The sequence below is a fragment of the Ascaphus truei genome, chromosome 8 (genome assembly GCF_040206685.1).
Source record: "Ascaphus truei isolate aAscTru1 chromosome 8, aAscTru1.hap1, whole genome shotgun sequence".
Lineage (NCBI taxonomy): Eukaryota > Metazoa > Chordata > Amphibia > Anura > Ascaphidae > Ascaphus > Ascaphus truei.
The window spans coordinates 4,258,606-4,274,954 of record NC_134490.1 but is presented as its reverse complement, the minus strand read 5'-3'; the positions used below and the strand labels follow the sequence as shown (position 1 = coordinate 4,274,954).

Here is a 16,349-nt window from a genome sequence, read left to right as displayed (position 1 = left end):
CCCGTGATGTGGCCGTGACCTCTGACTAATTGTGAGGGTAACAGCTTTTAACGCCGAGCAGCATCCTGACACTGCGGACGCATACCCTGCCTCGGCGCGCCTCCGGGCTGAGGAGTAACGCGGCGGCGAGGTGTTAATTGCTTTTTCCAGGTTCCCGGCTCATGGCTCAAGTTGCCTGGGTTTCTCGGCCCGCTCTCTCCGGGGGACGGGGGCAGCCATTGGCTCCGAACATGTCACAGTTTTGCGCTGTCACAGCTGCCAAGCTGTCATCCTGCTCTGTCCTTCAGAGCACAGATTGTGATCGCTGACCTTGTCATTAAATCATTTGGAACACTGGGAGTTGGGTTACCGTGCACCGGCGGTCTTCCATGACGGGTTCCTGGTGATTGGCGTCTGCTAGCAGCAGTGTAACACAGAAATGTGTGCGATGTCGCCCGCTGGCGGGAGCCGCCGCTTGTCTCTCGGTATTACTCGCGGCTCTGAACACCATTGGTGATCCATACCTCTTTTGTGTCGGTGTCACTTTGTCACCCTGTTGGGGGAATGACAAACAGGAAGTGTCCACGTTCTAGAATAGCCAAGAACATGTGGTCTGCAAAAGACAAGATAGCAAACTCACAGTCTGTGGTGCCTTCCGGGCACCGGCGAAACTACCATTTGTGAAGCCGGTTCTCTGGCACTATGGCCCACCACTTTGAGGGCCAATCATCCGTGTTCCGACGCTTATTTTAGCCTGAACAGTGTTCCAGCGTTTTAAAAAGCCCCCCCATGTCTCTGCATGGGTTCTGCGTGAGTTGCGCGGCCTTACCCAGCGGCAGACGTGCCGGCCTTAACATGGTAGTATGGCTCCACCAGAAGTGAGGCCCTATTTCTCAATGGGGCAGTCACTCTCCTTCGCCACAGCATATGGACCCCTGTCTGCAGGTAGTGCCCCCGGAGGGAGAGGGGCTTTGCGTTACTTGCACCAGGGACCACCAGTGACTAGTACTGCCCCTGCGTCAGGCTATCCACGCATACTCTCCCCCCCTCCACTTCCAGAAGGTTCTGGGTTATTTGCCGGTGCTTTCCACTTGCTCAGAGATATGTTACGGCTCCTGCCAGACGGTTCCAAGCCATCAGGTGAATATGACATTGCAGCTTCTTATTGGATGCCCAGGAAGTAACACTGGCCACTAAACGGGCGGGTATCTCGGAAACAATGGGGTCCCCAGAACTAAAAATAGTGGGGTTCATCTCCAGAGAAACCCCTCAATTCAATTGCTGTAAGAAAAAAAATCAACAGTGATATTAGGCTGGTTTGCTGCTGGAACTGCTTTGCCATCCTACGGGTAAAACGCACTTGCCCCCTGATTACTGTATATGCCCAGCAGGAATCTGCATTATAGCTGCAGACCGAGCAATATCCTACGTGTGATTTTTTTTAAAATAAACCAGTTCTGTACTATGAGAAAATTGTTTTTGTGTAACAAGCTTTTTTGTTTTTAAAGCAACCATTTACAAAGTCCCATCCCCTTCCTCTTCTGAAACAGGCTCTGGCACACCCCTGTTTGAGCCCTGCCCCCCTCTCTAGCAGTGCACCAATTGTATCTAGTGACTGCCTGGTCACATGACCTTTCCCACAGAACTTTCCATCTTTGGCCCTCTTCTACTGTACTGACGGCCATTTAGTGAACCCCACGAGCCGAATCTTCGCTGATCGATCACAGGAGAACGGATCGATCGGCAACTTAGCTAATTACTTATCATTGTGTGGATTGTATTGATGCGCATATTAATGGGGGGGGGGGGGGACGGACGGACGCAGCTTGGACTGCAGCTTTATGCTCTACAGGGGATAAGCGTTTTACAATCCCGATTGGCTGAGACCGTAGCCTAAAGCATGTAATATTAACATTGGTTCCCGGGACAGTGTAAGCTGTGGTTTCTCCAGTCTTCGCTGCGGGATTGTAGGGGGGGGGGGGCGGGGGCGGAGGGGGCGATAATCTGGCCTGTCACGGTAAGAGGCATCCACCCGTGTCGGACTCCTGTGGGGACCCTGACCCAGCGCAGGGTTTAACTTGCATTGATTTTCACAGGCCTGCCAGAAGTTTGTTTGGTTAAGACAAACACCCTGGGGGGTTTGGTTCCTGGTACTCCTTGCCACAGTTTTGGTACCTGTCCTCGCTCCCCGGCTGACGTTGGGAGGCTCAGCATCACGGCGTCTGCAAACGAGGGGTTACGTTTCCTGATAGCCTGGAACGATTTATCTCACACCTGATACCTTACTCATTATGTGAAATATATATACGGTGCCGAGGGATTGTGGAATCGGAAAGCCCGGCAGAATTGGCTCCCTTTCCAACCACGGTTTTATTATCGTTTATTTGTACAGCGCCGACATAGTTTAAAGCTCGATTAACACCGCCGGTGGCGAGATTTAAGGCTTTAATCTCGCGACCGGTGGTGTTAAACGTTCCCGCACAAATAGTCGGGCGAGTGTCCCGAAAAATTCCTGCAGAACGTCGGAGGAGCCGCATAGCAGCTGAGAAGCCGGTCGCGGTGCCCCCCGTGGGAGGAGGCAGACGCCCGTCGTCACAGCGTTCGGCGTCACGAAACGTGATGACTCAACGCGCTTCGCATCATTTGACGCTTCATCAGGGGTCCTCCCTCTCTGTTCCCATGTCAGTGGTGCCTCCCTCTCTCCTCTCCGTGTTCCCTCCTTCACCCCTCTCACAAATGTCCTCCTTTTCCCGTTACCCTTCTGAGACCAAAATCAGCCAGATTTTGGTATTTTTGGGGGACAAATAAATGACATTTGTAAAATAAATTGGGTTTATCCATGGGACTGCACTGAATTCTGGGATACTACAAACAAATTAGGCTGACCCTAAAAGAGGGAAGAGTTGACAGCTCTGTGTTCCTCTTCCCTGTAAGGCAGGGGAGCCCAACTCCAGCCCTCAGGGGCCCCCCCAACAGGTCAGGTTTTCAGGATATCCAGCTTCAGCACAGGTGGCTCAATGGCGCAGTCTTCTACTACAGTCCGCAAAAGCTCGCCAACAGGTCAGGTTTTCAGAATATCCCTGCTTCAGCACAGGTGGCTCAGTCACCTGTGCTGAAGCAGGGATACCCTGAATACCTGTCCTGTTGGGGGGCTCTTGAGGACTGGAGTGTATCACCCCTGCTATAAGGCACACCTGTCCCCCCTTCCCTATCAGCATTGCTTTGTCCCTTTAAACAGTGCAACTGTTGAACATCGCTGGACCCGGGAAGGATTACAACACGTCTGCAAATATAAGGGTTTATTTCGGAGCGTCCCGGGTCTATCTGTGGCCCTCCGGGATAGTGTTAGTAACTCCTCTCTCCTGCCGCAGGGAAATAAGTGGTTATATTAAGAAAAACGTTTCCCCAAACTGGGAGACGTAACGTCACAGAACAGATCGCTATAATAATAATAATAATAACACCGTCTGTTTGTTACCAGATTAAAGGCCGTCGCTAGGCAGAATGTTACCATCCCTCTCTTATATTAGACATGTCCTAAAATTAAATTACAGCTTCTTCTTACCGCGCTCCCCTTCCAGGGCTCCTCCTGACGCCAAACCCGTTCCCACAGCACTTTTGTAAGTGCCCACAACACACGCCAGACGTCATTTTAATTTTGCCCACGGGTTCATGTTGTTGACCACTGTGTTTTAACCCTTTCACTGCCCCTCGGGCCCTGTGCCCAATACCAACAAATCCTTCACTTCAGAGTATTGCGTGGCTTTACCGCCGGTCTGGTAGTGAAGGGGTTACATTTGTAGCCAGACTACGTGTAGCGTCTACACCGGGGGTGGGAAACTCCAGTCCTCAAGGGCCACCAACAGGTTTTCAGGCTTTCCCTGCTTCAGCGCAGGTGGCTCAATCAGAAGGTGGGAGGGGAGGCACTGCGGTGTAGTGGTTAAAGGAGTTGGTTTTAAGGACACAAGGGTGGGGTTAGATTGTAGCCATTGAGACTGTGTTATATCAAGCCACGTTATGTTCCTCTGCATCAGGCAACAGAAATGTGATTGTAAGCTCTGGGGCCTAGAAACCTTATATATATAAAAAAAATTGCAAAAGATGCTTTTATTCCCCACTGGTGTTTTTTCGGCACATACACCCCTCCTATGATGGTTGAATAGTGACTGTTCTTGGGACCAGAGTGTATAGCCACTTTTTTATTTCCACTCTTTGATTCATGGATAATGCGATATTTAAGAAAAAACATGTTTTTTTTTTATTTTAATAAATATATTAATAACTAGCTGAGAGCCCCGGCGTTGCCCGGGATGTTTGTGGTGTGGGTGTGGCATTTGGGTGGGGAGTGGTCCACGCGGCCCATGTGCGGTGGTAGTGCTGCTGTGGCTGTACTGATGGTGATTGTATTGGTGTGCTGATTTGGGAGGGTTTGGTGCTGATGTGGGGGTGCGGATGTGGGTGTGCCGATGGGGGAGGTGCAAAGGTGGCGATGTGTGGGTGCTGATGGTGTTGATGGGGGCTGGGAATGGTGGGGAGCCGAGAATGCCAGTGTGCTGGGGGGGCATGGGATACCGGTGTGCTGATGTGGTGGTGCTGGGGTGTGTGTGTGTATACACGTGTGTGTGTATGTGTATACACGTGTGTGTGTATGTGTATACACGTGTGTGTGTGTATACACGTGTGTGTATACACGTGTGTGTATACACGTGTGTGTGTGTATACACGTGTGTGTGTGTATACACGTGTGTGTGTGTATACACGTGTGTGTGTGTATACACGTGTGTGTGTATACACATGTGTGTGTGTGTGTATACACGTGTGTGTATACACGTGTGTGTGTGTATACATTGTGTGTATGTATATATTGTGTGTGTGTATACGTGTGTGTGTATACACATGTGTGTATACACGTGTATACATGTTTGTGTGTGTGTATACATGTTTGTGTGTATACATTGTATGTGTGTGTGTGTATAAGTGTGTGTGTGTGTGTGTGTGTGTGTACACATGTTTGTGTGTGTATACACGTGTGTGTGTGTGTATACGTGTGTGTGTGTGTATACGTGTGTGTGTGTGTATACATGTGTGTGTATATACATGTGTGTGTATATACATGTGTGTGTATATACATGTGTGTGTATACACGTGTGTGTATACACATGTGTGTGTGTACACATGTGTGTGTGTACACGTGTGTGTGTACACGTGTGTGTGTACACATGTGTGTGTGTGTACACGTGTGTGTGTACACATGTGTGTGTGTACACATGTGTGTGTGTGTACACATGTGTGTGTGTGTACACATGTGTGTGTGTGTGTACACATGTGTGTGTGTGTACACATGTGTGTGTGTGTGTACACGTGTGTGTGTGTGTGTACACGTATGTGTGTGTACACGTGTGTGTGTGTGTATACACATGTGTGTGTGTGTATACACATGTGTGTGTGTGTATACACATGTGTGTGTGTGTATACACATGTGTGTGTGTGTATACACATGTGTGTGTGTATACACGTGTGTGTATACACGTGTGTGTGTGTGTGTGTGTGTGTATACATGTGTGTGTGTATACATGTGTGTGTGTGTATACATGTGTGTGTATACATGTGTGTGTGTGTATACATTATGTGTATGTATACCTGTGTGTATACGTGTGTGAGTGTATACGTGTGTGTGTGTATGTGTACATGTGTGTGTATGTCTCCACGTATGTGTTTGTATGTCTCCATGTGTGTGTGTGTATGTCTCCATGTGTGTGTGTGTATGTCTCCATGTGTGTGTGTACGTGTACATGTGTGTGAGTATACGTGTACATGTGTGTGTGTGTACGTGTCTACGTGTACATGTGTGTGTGTGTGTGTACGTGTACGTGTGTGTGTGTGTGTGTACGTGTCTACGTGTACATGTGTGTGTGCGTGTCTACGTGTACATGTGTGTGTGTCTACGTGTACGTGCGTGTGTGTCTACGTGCGTGTGTGTGTATGTGTGTGTCTATATGTGTGTCTACGTGTGTGTGTTTGTGTATACGTGTGTGTGTGTATACGTGTGTGTGTGTCTACGTCTGTGTGTGTGTGTGTGTGTGTGTCTACGTGTGTGTGTGTGTCTGTGTCCCTGTGTGTCCTTTGGCCCGTGACTCCGCCTCAGGGAAGGCGGGGGGGTGGGGGGGGAGGTGGTGGGGGGGGAGGTGGTGGGAAGGAGGGGGGTGGGGGGGAAGGGGAGGTGGGGGGGGAGGTGGCGGGAAAGGGGGGGTGCGGGGGAGGTGGTGGGAAGGGGGGGGGGTGTGGGGGAGGTGGTGGGAAGGGGGGGGAGGTGGTGGGGAGTTGGGAAGGGGGGTGGGGGAGGTGGGAAGGGGGGTGGAGGTGGTGAGAGGTTGTAAGGGGGGAGTGAAGGGAAGGTGAAGGGTGGGTGAAGGTGGGGGTTGAGGGGAGGTGAAGGGGAGGTGAAGGGGGGGGTGGAGGGGAGGTGAAGTGGAGGTGAAGGGGGGGGGGTGGAGTGGAGGTGAAGGGGGGGGGGTGGAGGGGAGGTGAAGGGGGGGGGTGGAGGGGAGGTGAAGGGGGGTGGAGGGGAGGTGAAGGGGGGGTGGAGGGGAGGTGAGGGGGGGGTGAAGGGGAGGTGAAGGGGGGGGTGGAGGGGAGGTGAAGGGGGGGGTGGAGGGGAGGTGAAGGGGGGGGGTGGAGGGGAGGTGGTGGGGGGGGGGGTGAAGGGGAGGTGAAGGGGGGGGTGGAGGGGAGGTGAAGGGGGGGGTGGAGGGGAGGTGAAGGGGGGGGGGTGGAGGGGAGGTGGTGGGGGGGGGGTGAAGGGGAGGTGAAGGGGAGGTGGGGGGGGTGAAGGGGAGGTGGGGGGGGGGGTGAAGGGGAGGTGAAGGGGGGTGAAGGGGAGGTGGGGGGGGGTGAAGGGGAGGTCGGGGGGGGTGAAGGGGAGGTGGGGGGGGGTGAAGGGGAGGTGAAGGGGGGTGGAGGGGAGGTGAAGGGGGGGTGGAGGGGAGGTGAAGAGGGGGTGGAGGGGAGGTGAAGGGGGGGTGGAGGGGAGGTGAAGGGGGGGTGGAGGGAGGTGGAAGGGAAGGGAAGTGGAGTGAGGGGAGGTGAGGGGTGGGTGAGGGGAGGTGAGATGAAGGGGGGTGAAGGGGGGTGAGGGGAGGTGAAGGGGGGTGAGGGGGGGTGAGGGGAGGTGAAGGGGGTGTGGGGAGGTGAAGGCCGCTCCCTCACCCGTCCGGCCGCTCACTCACCCGTTCGGCAGCTCCCTCACCCGTCCGGCCGCTCCCACGTGGATCTGAGGCGGGAGGCAGCTTGTTGTGGCCGGTCCCCCGCTGTGTCCCGGGCGCTCGCTCGCTCCGCTGACTGTAGCGGCGCCGGGGGGGGGGGGGGTGGAGGGGAGGTGATTTGAAGGGGGGTGAGGGGAGGTGAAGGCCGCTCACTCACCCGTCCGGCCGCTCCCACGTGGAACTGAGGCGGGAGTCAGCTTGTTGTGGCCGCTCCCCCGCTGTGTCCCGGGCACTCGCTCCTCCGCTGACTGTAGCGGCGCCGGGGGGGGGGGGGGGGAGGCTGATTTCGGGGAGGAAGAGGCGGAGGCTCCGGCGGGTATGTGAGGCGCCCCCCCCCCCCCCCGGGTTATACATGCTGCTAATGTACACCCCCCCCCCCCTACTGTGTGTGTGTGTGTGTGTGTGTGTGTCCGTGTGTGTGTGTGTGTGTGTCCGTGTGTCCGTGTGTCCGTGTGTCCGTGTGTCCGTGTGTGTGTGTGTGTGTGTGTGTGTGTGTGTGTATATCCCTGTGTGTGTGTTTTTGTCCCTGTGTGTCCTTTGGGCCGTCACTCCGCCTCAGGCCAATGAGAGGTGTGCGGGGGCGGCCCAAGGGACCAATGAGATTTCCCCTAGGGACACCGGACATCCAGCAGGCAGGCATGCATGCAGGCAGGCAGGCAGGCAAACATACAGTGCTTTCACTAATATAGTATAAGATAACAATTAATTTGACTAATGAATGATTATTTTTTAATAATAATTTTGTAGCATACTGTATAGTACACAGAATTTTGCTCGTACCATGAGTCCCTACCCCAGTGGTTCTCAACTCCGGTCCTCAAGACCCCTCAACATGTCAGGTTTTGAGGATATCCCTGCTTCAGCACAGGTGGCACAGTCTGCACCACCTGTGCTGAAGCAGGAATATCCTGGGAACCTGACCTGTTGGGAGGGAGGGGGTCCGGAGGACTGGAGTTGAGAACCCCTGCCATACCCCGTAGAGCTTACAATCAAATTGTGGTGCCTGAGCTAAAAGTGACTTTCTCCAGGGATACAAGGCGTGGCTCACCCCCATCTCCAAAAATAAAAACTACTGGGGATCTCCACCATTAAATATGTCACCCGGGTGAGAATGTAAAGGCCATTGTTTATAATTGTATCTGCAGAGGAACTGCTTGTAGCGAAGGGTCGCTTGATATATTTATATACGTTTATGTCACGGTGCATGGGGTTTGCATGGTACATTGCTACATAAGCCCACATTCCCCGCCCGGGCTGTGGTCACCTTCCCAGGCTGCTGCTCAGATGTTCCAGGAGCTTCCTGACTAATGTCTGCAGCACAAAGGCTGCTTTCTGAATCCCAGCGAGCCAGTGAGGCACCGGGGGGCATGCGTGTGCCAGCCTTCCCTCGGACGCGGAGCCATGGAAGTGGGGGGAGATGGGGCTGCCTTTGCCCAGACAAAGGGGCTTATTTCTCTCTCCTTGCTGTATTTCCAGCTCTGGCCGCAGTGCCTGCTGAATGCTAACATTGAGCTTCTGAATCAACAGCGCACACCCACTCTACATTGCCACCCATTCTACGGTGCCACCCACTCTACATTGCCACCCACTCTACAGTGCCACCCAATCTCTTACTGGTCGGGATCTTGTTTATTTAAACGGGAGGCTTTTCTTTTGCACTGGGCGAAAAACAAATTGTAGGTCATCTAAGGAGCTAAGAAAAGGTCTGTGTGTGTTTGGACCATTAACCATTATAGTGCCAAAGCAAACCTGCTTAGAGCAGGGGTTTTCAACCTTTTTTGGTTATGGAACCTGAAGTTAAATTCTGAGAAACCCCCAACCCTCTCTAATAGCGCGCCTGAGATCAGATGCATTGTAAGGAACCCCAACCCTCTCTAATAGCGTGTCTGAGATCAGGTGCATTGTAAGGAACCCCAACCCTCTCTAATAGCGCGTCTGAGATCAGATGCATTGTAAGGAACCCCAACCCTCTCTAATAGCGCGTCTGAGAACAGATGCATTGTAAGGATCCCCAACCCTCTCTAATAGCGCGTCTGAGATCAGATGCATTGTAAGGAACCCCAACCCTCTCTAATAGCGCGTCTGAGATCAGATGCATTGTAAGGAACCCCAACTCTCTCTAATAGCGCGTCTGAGATCAGATGCATTGTAAGGAACCCCAACCCTCTCTAATAGCGCGTCTGAGATCAGATGCATTGTAAGGAACCCCAACCCCCTCTAATAGCGCGTCTGAGATCAGATGCAATGTAAGGAACCCCAACCCTCTCTAATAGAACGTCTGAGATCAGGTGCATTGTACATTCTTCTGTATTTGGTACCATTTGGAAATGACCTGATAATTGCAGGGAACCCTTTAGGGACGCCCGGGGAATCTCTGTTGAAATATACTGATCTAAAGTCTTCTCACGTGCAGGGATATCTACACAGCATATTAAACAAGGGCCTATGATGCTCAGCCTTTGTGGCCTGTCAATGTGCAGCACACCTCTCCGGCAGTGACATAATACACACGTATACAACACGTATGCCCTTTCCACATGGACGTGTGCACTGCATTATGCTCCCTGCTATCGGGGCCACTTAAAGACTGCGGCGTATTCTTCACGCATCGCTCTCTGACGGTCAGTGAAGCCCGGAATAACTCTTCATATTTGCTGAGTAATTCAGCAAAGAGGGAATCCAACAGAATTAACCAATAAAGTGCCATCGGCTACACGATGTGGACCAGGGGTGTGACTGGCACGAAAAGGATCAATATGTACATTTCCATCAATGCTGCTCAAAAAAATGCATTTCTTTATCACTTGACCCCTTGCCATCCCCCCTTCTCTCTTTTTAATCCCATTTTCTGCATCTGTGGGAAGGAATAAAACGAATGCTAACATTTGCCAAACCAAAACAATCAATACCCCCTTCAGCTTGAGTGGGGCGTAAGGCTGCATCATCCCCTGAACACAGCCAGGTTAGGAAGGCGTGTTTCTCTACGCCAGTGTTTTTCAACCAGGGTTCCTAGGAACCCTTGGGTTCCCCGGGCATCCTTAAAGGGTTCCCTGCAATTTTCTGGACAATTGAAAATTGTATCAAATACAGAAGAATTTACAATGCACCTGATCTCAGACGCGCTATTAGAGAGGGTTGGGGTTCCTTACAATGCATCTGATCTCAGACGCGCTATTAGAGAGAGTTGGGGTTCCTTACAATGCATCTGATCTCAGACGCGCTATTAGAGAGGGTTGGGGTTCCTTACAATGCATCTGATCTCAGACACGCTATTAGAGAGGGTTGGGGTTCCTTACAATGCATCTGATCTCAGACGCGCTATTAGAGAGGGTTCGGGTTCCTTACAATGCATCTGATCTCTGACGCGCTATTAGAGAGGGTTGGGGTTCCTTACAATGCATCTGATCTCAGACGCTATTAGAGAGGGTTCGGGTTCCTTACAATGCATCTGATCTCTGACACGCTATTAGAGAGGGTTGGGGTTCCTTACAATGCATCTGATCTCTGACGCGCTATTAGAAAGGGTTGGGGTTCCTTACAATGCATCTGATCTCAGACGTGCTATTAGAGAGGGTCGGAGTTCCTTACAATGCATCTGATCTCTGACGCGCTATTAGAGAGGGTCGGGGTTCCTTACAATGCATCTGATCTCAGACGCGCTATTAGAGAGGGTCGGGTTCCTTACAATGTATCTGATCTCAGACGCGCTATTAGAGAGGGTCGGGGTTCCTTACAATGCATCTGATCTCAGACGCTCTATTAGAGAGGGTTGGGGTTCCTTACAATGCATCTGATCTCAGACGCGCTATTAGAGGGGGGAGTTGGGATTCCGCAGAATTTCATAATATAATTATAGGGTTCCTTAACCAAATAAAGGTTGGAAAACACTATTTTAGACCCTTTCATTTGAATGGAGCTGCATTATACTCCAGCACGGGGAAGACCGCATCACAGCACACTGTGGTGTATAACCGCGTCTAACCGAACTCCAATAAAGTGCATCAAAACATGATCCTTCGTTAGGTGTCATTGACTTGTATCTAAATGGAACGGTACCTCTTTTCTGAGCTTAGTAAATCTCTCCCTACAAATCAATGCAGAGGAACATGTCTTATTTGGCACCGCTTTTGGATAATGTATCCTCAATATGTTATGAGGCACTGCACCATTTTATGCTCCAAGCATGTAACATGTAACAAGCGTGTTTTTTACACACGGTGGACATTTTTTTTTTTAAACACGTTAACGCCCCCTCAGGCCTGTCGGCTTTTCTTTACACAGAAACAAGTGATGCACAGGAAGAGCGCAGAGTAAAACGCCTCATTACACTCTGCGTGTCCGGTAACGCCTCCTTGCGGCGCTCTCCAGCGGGGACACACGCGCCACAAATTACAGCGAAGATCTTGATACATTGATGTTAAAGAGACACAACATTGAAGTTAAGCTGTTTAACTCCCGATTGCCTTAGTGCAGGGGTGGGCAACTTAAAGCTGCGGTCCCAGTAACTGCCACAGCGCACGGCGCGGCGTGCGCTGTGCGTGTAAGCACCGCCCCTCAATGGGGGAGGGCCCAGTAGACACCGTCACGCTGAAGGTGCAGCCGCGCCGTGCTGCAGGGTTTTTTACAACTCAATGAAATTGAGTTTAAACCTTGCGACGGAAGCGTGGCCACGCCCCCACCGGCGGTTCACCCAATGAGGGCGAACCAGCCGCGTGACGTGATGGCCACGCCCCTGCAAATCCCCGACCACGCCCCCTCCCGTCGCAAGCTTCCCTCTCTCCTGGAGACCGCAGATCGCGGTTAGCGCTGTGCACGCGCCGCCCCACCCCCGCCAGGCGCGCGTGTCACAGTCATGACTGGGACCGCAGCCTTAGTCCTCAAGACCCCCCCCCCTCCCAACAGATCAGGATATACCAGCTTCAGCACAGGCGACTCATTCAGTGGCTCAGTCTAAGAGTGAGCCACCTGTACTGAAGCAGGCTCTTCGACTGAGCCACTGAAAGCCTCCTGTGCTGAAGCTGGTATATCCTTAAGACCTGTTGGGGGGTCTCGAGGACTGGGGTTGAGAATGCTTGCCTTGGTGTATACATCCCATTGAATAGGGTCACCCAAGAGGTTATCTAGATAGGGAGCAGTTAGGAAGGGAGAGATATTCAATCCCTCCAGCAGTGGACATGTTGAAAGCTCTTATTAAGGGGGGGGGGGGGGGGAAGGAATAAGTTATTTTCCAGATCAATCTATCACCCGCCATGTGTTACAGTTCTGCAGAAAAATGGGACGGGAAAATTAGGCTTTGCTTAATTCATGGAGCTTTTCTAACCTTCATGTGTAAGTGAAGGATGTAATGACATGAAATCGCTGGGCTGTTAGGGATCTCATTTATTACCAGCCCAGCCGTCTCCCTTCGCAATATAAATCGGTGTGCCCGTAAAGTGAAGGCCCTCAGCCATGTAACATCTTTTCCATCGCTTGTAACGGTTGTTTTCCGGTTTAAGGTGCGGGAAAATGTTTGCCAAATATCACAAGGCGCTGTTTTTTACTCTCTAGGGGTCGGGGTAGACTTTGTGCCTGTACGCGAGGGTCCGAGGCTTTGGCTATTCCTGTGAACATGGGGGAATTCTGAAGCAATATTACATGAGCCAGCCAATGTTGGGTGTCCGTGATGTAACATGCGTGACTGAGATAGTGAGAGGTGGGAGCCTGGCACAGCGGCTGCCGCAGACTGTTATGTGGTATAGAAGTGGGCTGAGATGTGTGCTGTGGCTGCCTGCACCTATTCTCTGCCTGTTGTGTTGTATGCATAAAATACTGTGTGTGTGTGTTACCTATATTGTCATTTCCAGCACTGTATCTGTTATTATATAAATGGAAGGTTAGGGTGTGTGTGTGTGTTGTGTGTGTGTGTGTGTGTGTGTGTGTGTGTGTGTGTGTGTGTGTGTGTGTGTGTGTGTGTGTGTCCTATATTGTCATTTCCAGCACTGTATCTGTTATTATATATGTAAGGTTAGGCAGTGTGTGCGTGTGTGTGTGTGTGTTACCTATTTGTCATTTCCACCACTGTATCTGTTATTATATAAATGGAAGGTTAGGCAGTGTGTGTGTGTTACCTGTACTATCATTTCCAGCAATGTATCTGTTATATAAATGGAAGGTTAGTGTGTGCGTGTGCGTGTGTGGATGGTATATATGTAGGTTTAACACATGACATATTTCATTGAATCTCTTCAACCCAACTGTACAGAAATCTCATCCAATCACCCAACTGGGGAGATGGTGCAGTGTTGGACCAAGAACAGCGCAACTTGAGTTTTTTTAGTCTTTTATTGATTACCCTGTATAGCGCAGGCCTTGTACGTGGCACTGAATGTATTAATAATCTGCAATAAATAGGGCATAGAGGAGATATACATTCAAGTAAACTAAAAGACGGTGATCCCTGCCCTGGGGAGGTTCCAAGCTAAGTTATAAGGCTGCCTATACAAACCAATGGACCTCAAAGAGCACCTGCTTTATCAGAAAGGGTCTCCACAATCCGGCATGTCACATCTGTCTGTGGGACTAGTGTCATTCTGTAGATTTGCAGCATATTTGACGCCCAAGCCCTGAGATTTTGACCCAGTCCCTGTTTTTTTAACTCCCACTGCATTCTGGTCCACAAAAGTTCTGAACGGCACAGAACTTGGGGAACCGGGACTGGATCACTATCTAGTGCTGATGTAGAGGCAGCTTGGAAATACTACTAGTGCTGTAGTACAGTTTACAGGCATGGCAAGTCTGCCCGAAGAGCTTGCAATCCAAGGGTTGGTGGATTGGCAGAGGGTGATAAAGTGACCTGTCCAAGGTCGCATTGTGTTAAACTTAGTGCACACCACCTGGGTTCTCCCACTTCAAAGACCACGCCTTTACCACTTGTCCGTGCCTTCTCCCTTGAGTGCGGCTAATTGTCCCTTGTCCCCTCTTGCAGGAGGTGCAGAAAGTCGCCGTTCCTGCCAGCACCCAGGCTGAAGGGGACTTCAAGCCGACCGATGAGAAAGAAGTGGCGGTGGTGGTGGAAGTGGGCTGGATGACGTCGGTGAAAGACTGGGCCGGCGTGATGATTTCCGCTCAGACGTTAACGGGTCGGGTTCTGGTAGGTGTCTGTCTCCTGTCCCTTCATTTCTGAGCAGTACATTCCGTGCACGGAGTCCGCGTTTGGGGGGGATTCCAGACCCCCTACTCACCCGGGTTCTGCAACCCCATTCCACAACCCTAACCCCCACGACTTCATCACACACGCAACGGTGACCTAGAGGTGACACGCTAAGGGGGGTCAATCAAAAATAACCCCCGATTCCGGGATGTGTATCTCCTTGCAGAAATTTTTACAAAAATTGAGTAAAATAAGGAAAAGTCTTCCCTAATTATTCTTAAAGGAAACGTCTCGCTCGTTTGGTTTGCGTTTAAATAATGTCCTCCCGCAGTGGGGACTGTTACATGCAGAATGCATGGCAAGTTGGTTCATTTTCATTTACTCCAGTCCTCAAGAACCCCCAGCAGGCCAGATGTTAAGGATAGCCCTGCTTCAGCACAGGTGATAGTCACTAATTGAGTCACCTGTGTGGATGCCAGGACAGCCTTAAAACTTGGCCCTCTGGGGGGGTTCCAGAAGACGGGAATCCCTGGTCTCCCAGACGCTGGTCCTCTATCTAAATACAAATTTTTTGACACCCTAACATGCAGCCCTAGATTTTGACTCCCACGACCCATTAGCATTCTGGGACTTGTAGTCCTGCTTTTCTAAATTACGAATAGGACTACAAGTCCCAGAAGGGACAAGAGATTTAAAAAAAAAAAACAGGACTGGACCGTAGAAGGTGTGTTTCAGTTAATTGACAGGTGCACCGTACATAAAATAATAACTATTCCTATTTTGTATTTACATTGAGCCATTTTTGTGTGCAAATCTTTCTATAATAATATGGAGAGAGATTCATGCAGCTACGTGTTGGGGAAGGAGGAGGGGGGGGGGGTGTCACATTGCTGTAAATGGCAGACTTCCAACCGTGGTCTTGTAAAACTGCTTTAAGCACCATACAAAGACACCGGCGGCCGTCACTGGCGGCAGGCAGGACAATGACAGAAAGCTTGCATAGCTGAGGCCTGTAGGAACAGTCACACTTTTGAGGGCTTACCTGAGGGAGCATTATGTGTCCCCCAAGTGTTATCAAGACAGCTTGCTAAAACAGACTAGCCCGGCCCCCACAAAGGTTTCCTTTTACAGGAGAGAGCGCGTGTTTCTGGGCCTCAGCAGCTGTAAGGGAAACTCCCCTGACAGCCTTTCCCCCGTGAATCATTGAGCTGTTCCTGAAGGGGCTATCACAGAAGACAAAATGACCATTTGTATTATGTTTAATTTCCCACCCAAATAACATTTTACTGAAAACTCTTCCGGTAGTTTTGTGTTGGGAATAGCATGGTCAGAGGTGGGGATACGTTATAAAGGATCAACCAGAGCATTTTTCTTAGATTAAATGATGTAGACTGTAGTTAACCCCTCCCTTTCCTTCTCCATTCACGCTCTGGCTCAACTCTTCCTCCATAACTTTACCAAGATCCACCCTTTCCTGTGTTACACTGCGGCTAACACCCCAATACACGCCCGTATCCCCTCCTGCCACGATTATTATAACATACTACTCGCAGATCTTCCTGCCTCACAACTTTATCCTTTGCAATCTACCCCAAAATGCGGCTGCTAGAATCATTTCACCAGAACAGTCCTTGCTCAACTTCTGCTTCAATCCTTCTCCTGACTTCCCATCAAGTTCTAGATCACCTGCAAAGTTCTCCTCCACCTCACAGCCCATCTGCTCCTCCCTACATGCTGTTCCAGCTTTGATCTCTCATGTCTTGCACTCCACGTATAACTGCCTCTGTTTCACCCCCCACTTTGTCTCTTTAAACATTTTTCCCCTCACTGCCCCCCTTACCTGTGGAACTCAGTATACGCCAAGCACCTTCTCTCTCCACCTTTAAGTCAAACCGAACAACACACCTTCTGAATGGCACGTGGCTCCTACCTAGGGTTGCCAGGCGGCTTCTCCGAAAATACTGGACTCAATGGGGAAA

The 16,349-nt window shown here is 50.9% G+C and overlaps 1 protein-coding gene across 10 annotated transcripts in view; it reads left to right on the top strand.

Moving 5' to 3' along the window:
• The window catches only part of KCNMA1 (potassium calcium-activated channel subfamily M alpha 1), a 397,276-nt gene that overhangs the window by 122,245 nt on the left and 258,682 nt on the right, over positions 1-16,349 (top strand). For all 10 annotated transcript variants that reach the window (XM_075610355.1, XM_075610354.1, XM_075610347.1 and 7 more), the window contains exon 2: positions 14,206-14,370. In XM_075610355.1, coding sequence (XP_075466470.1) covers positions 14,206-14,370 — 165 coding nt within the window. The remainder of the gene's footprint in view (positions 1-14,205; positions 14,371-16,349) is intronic.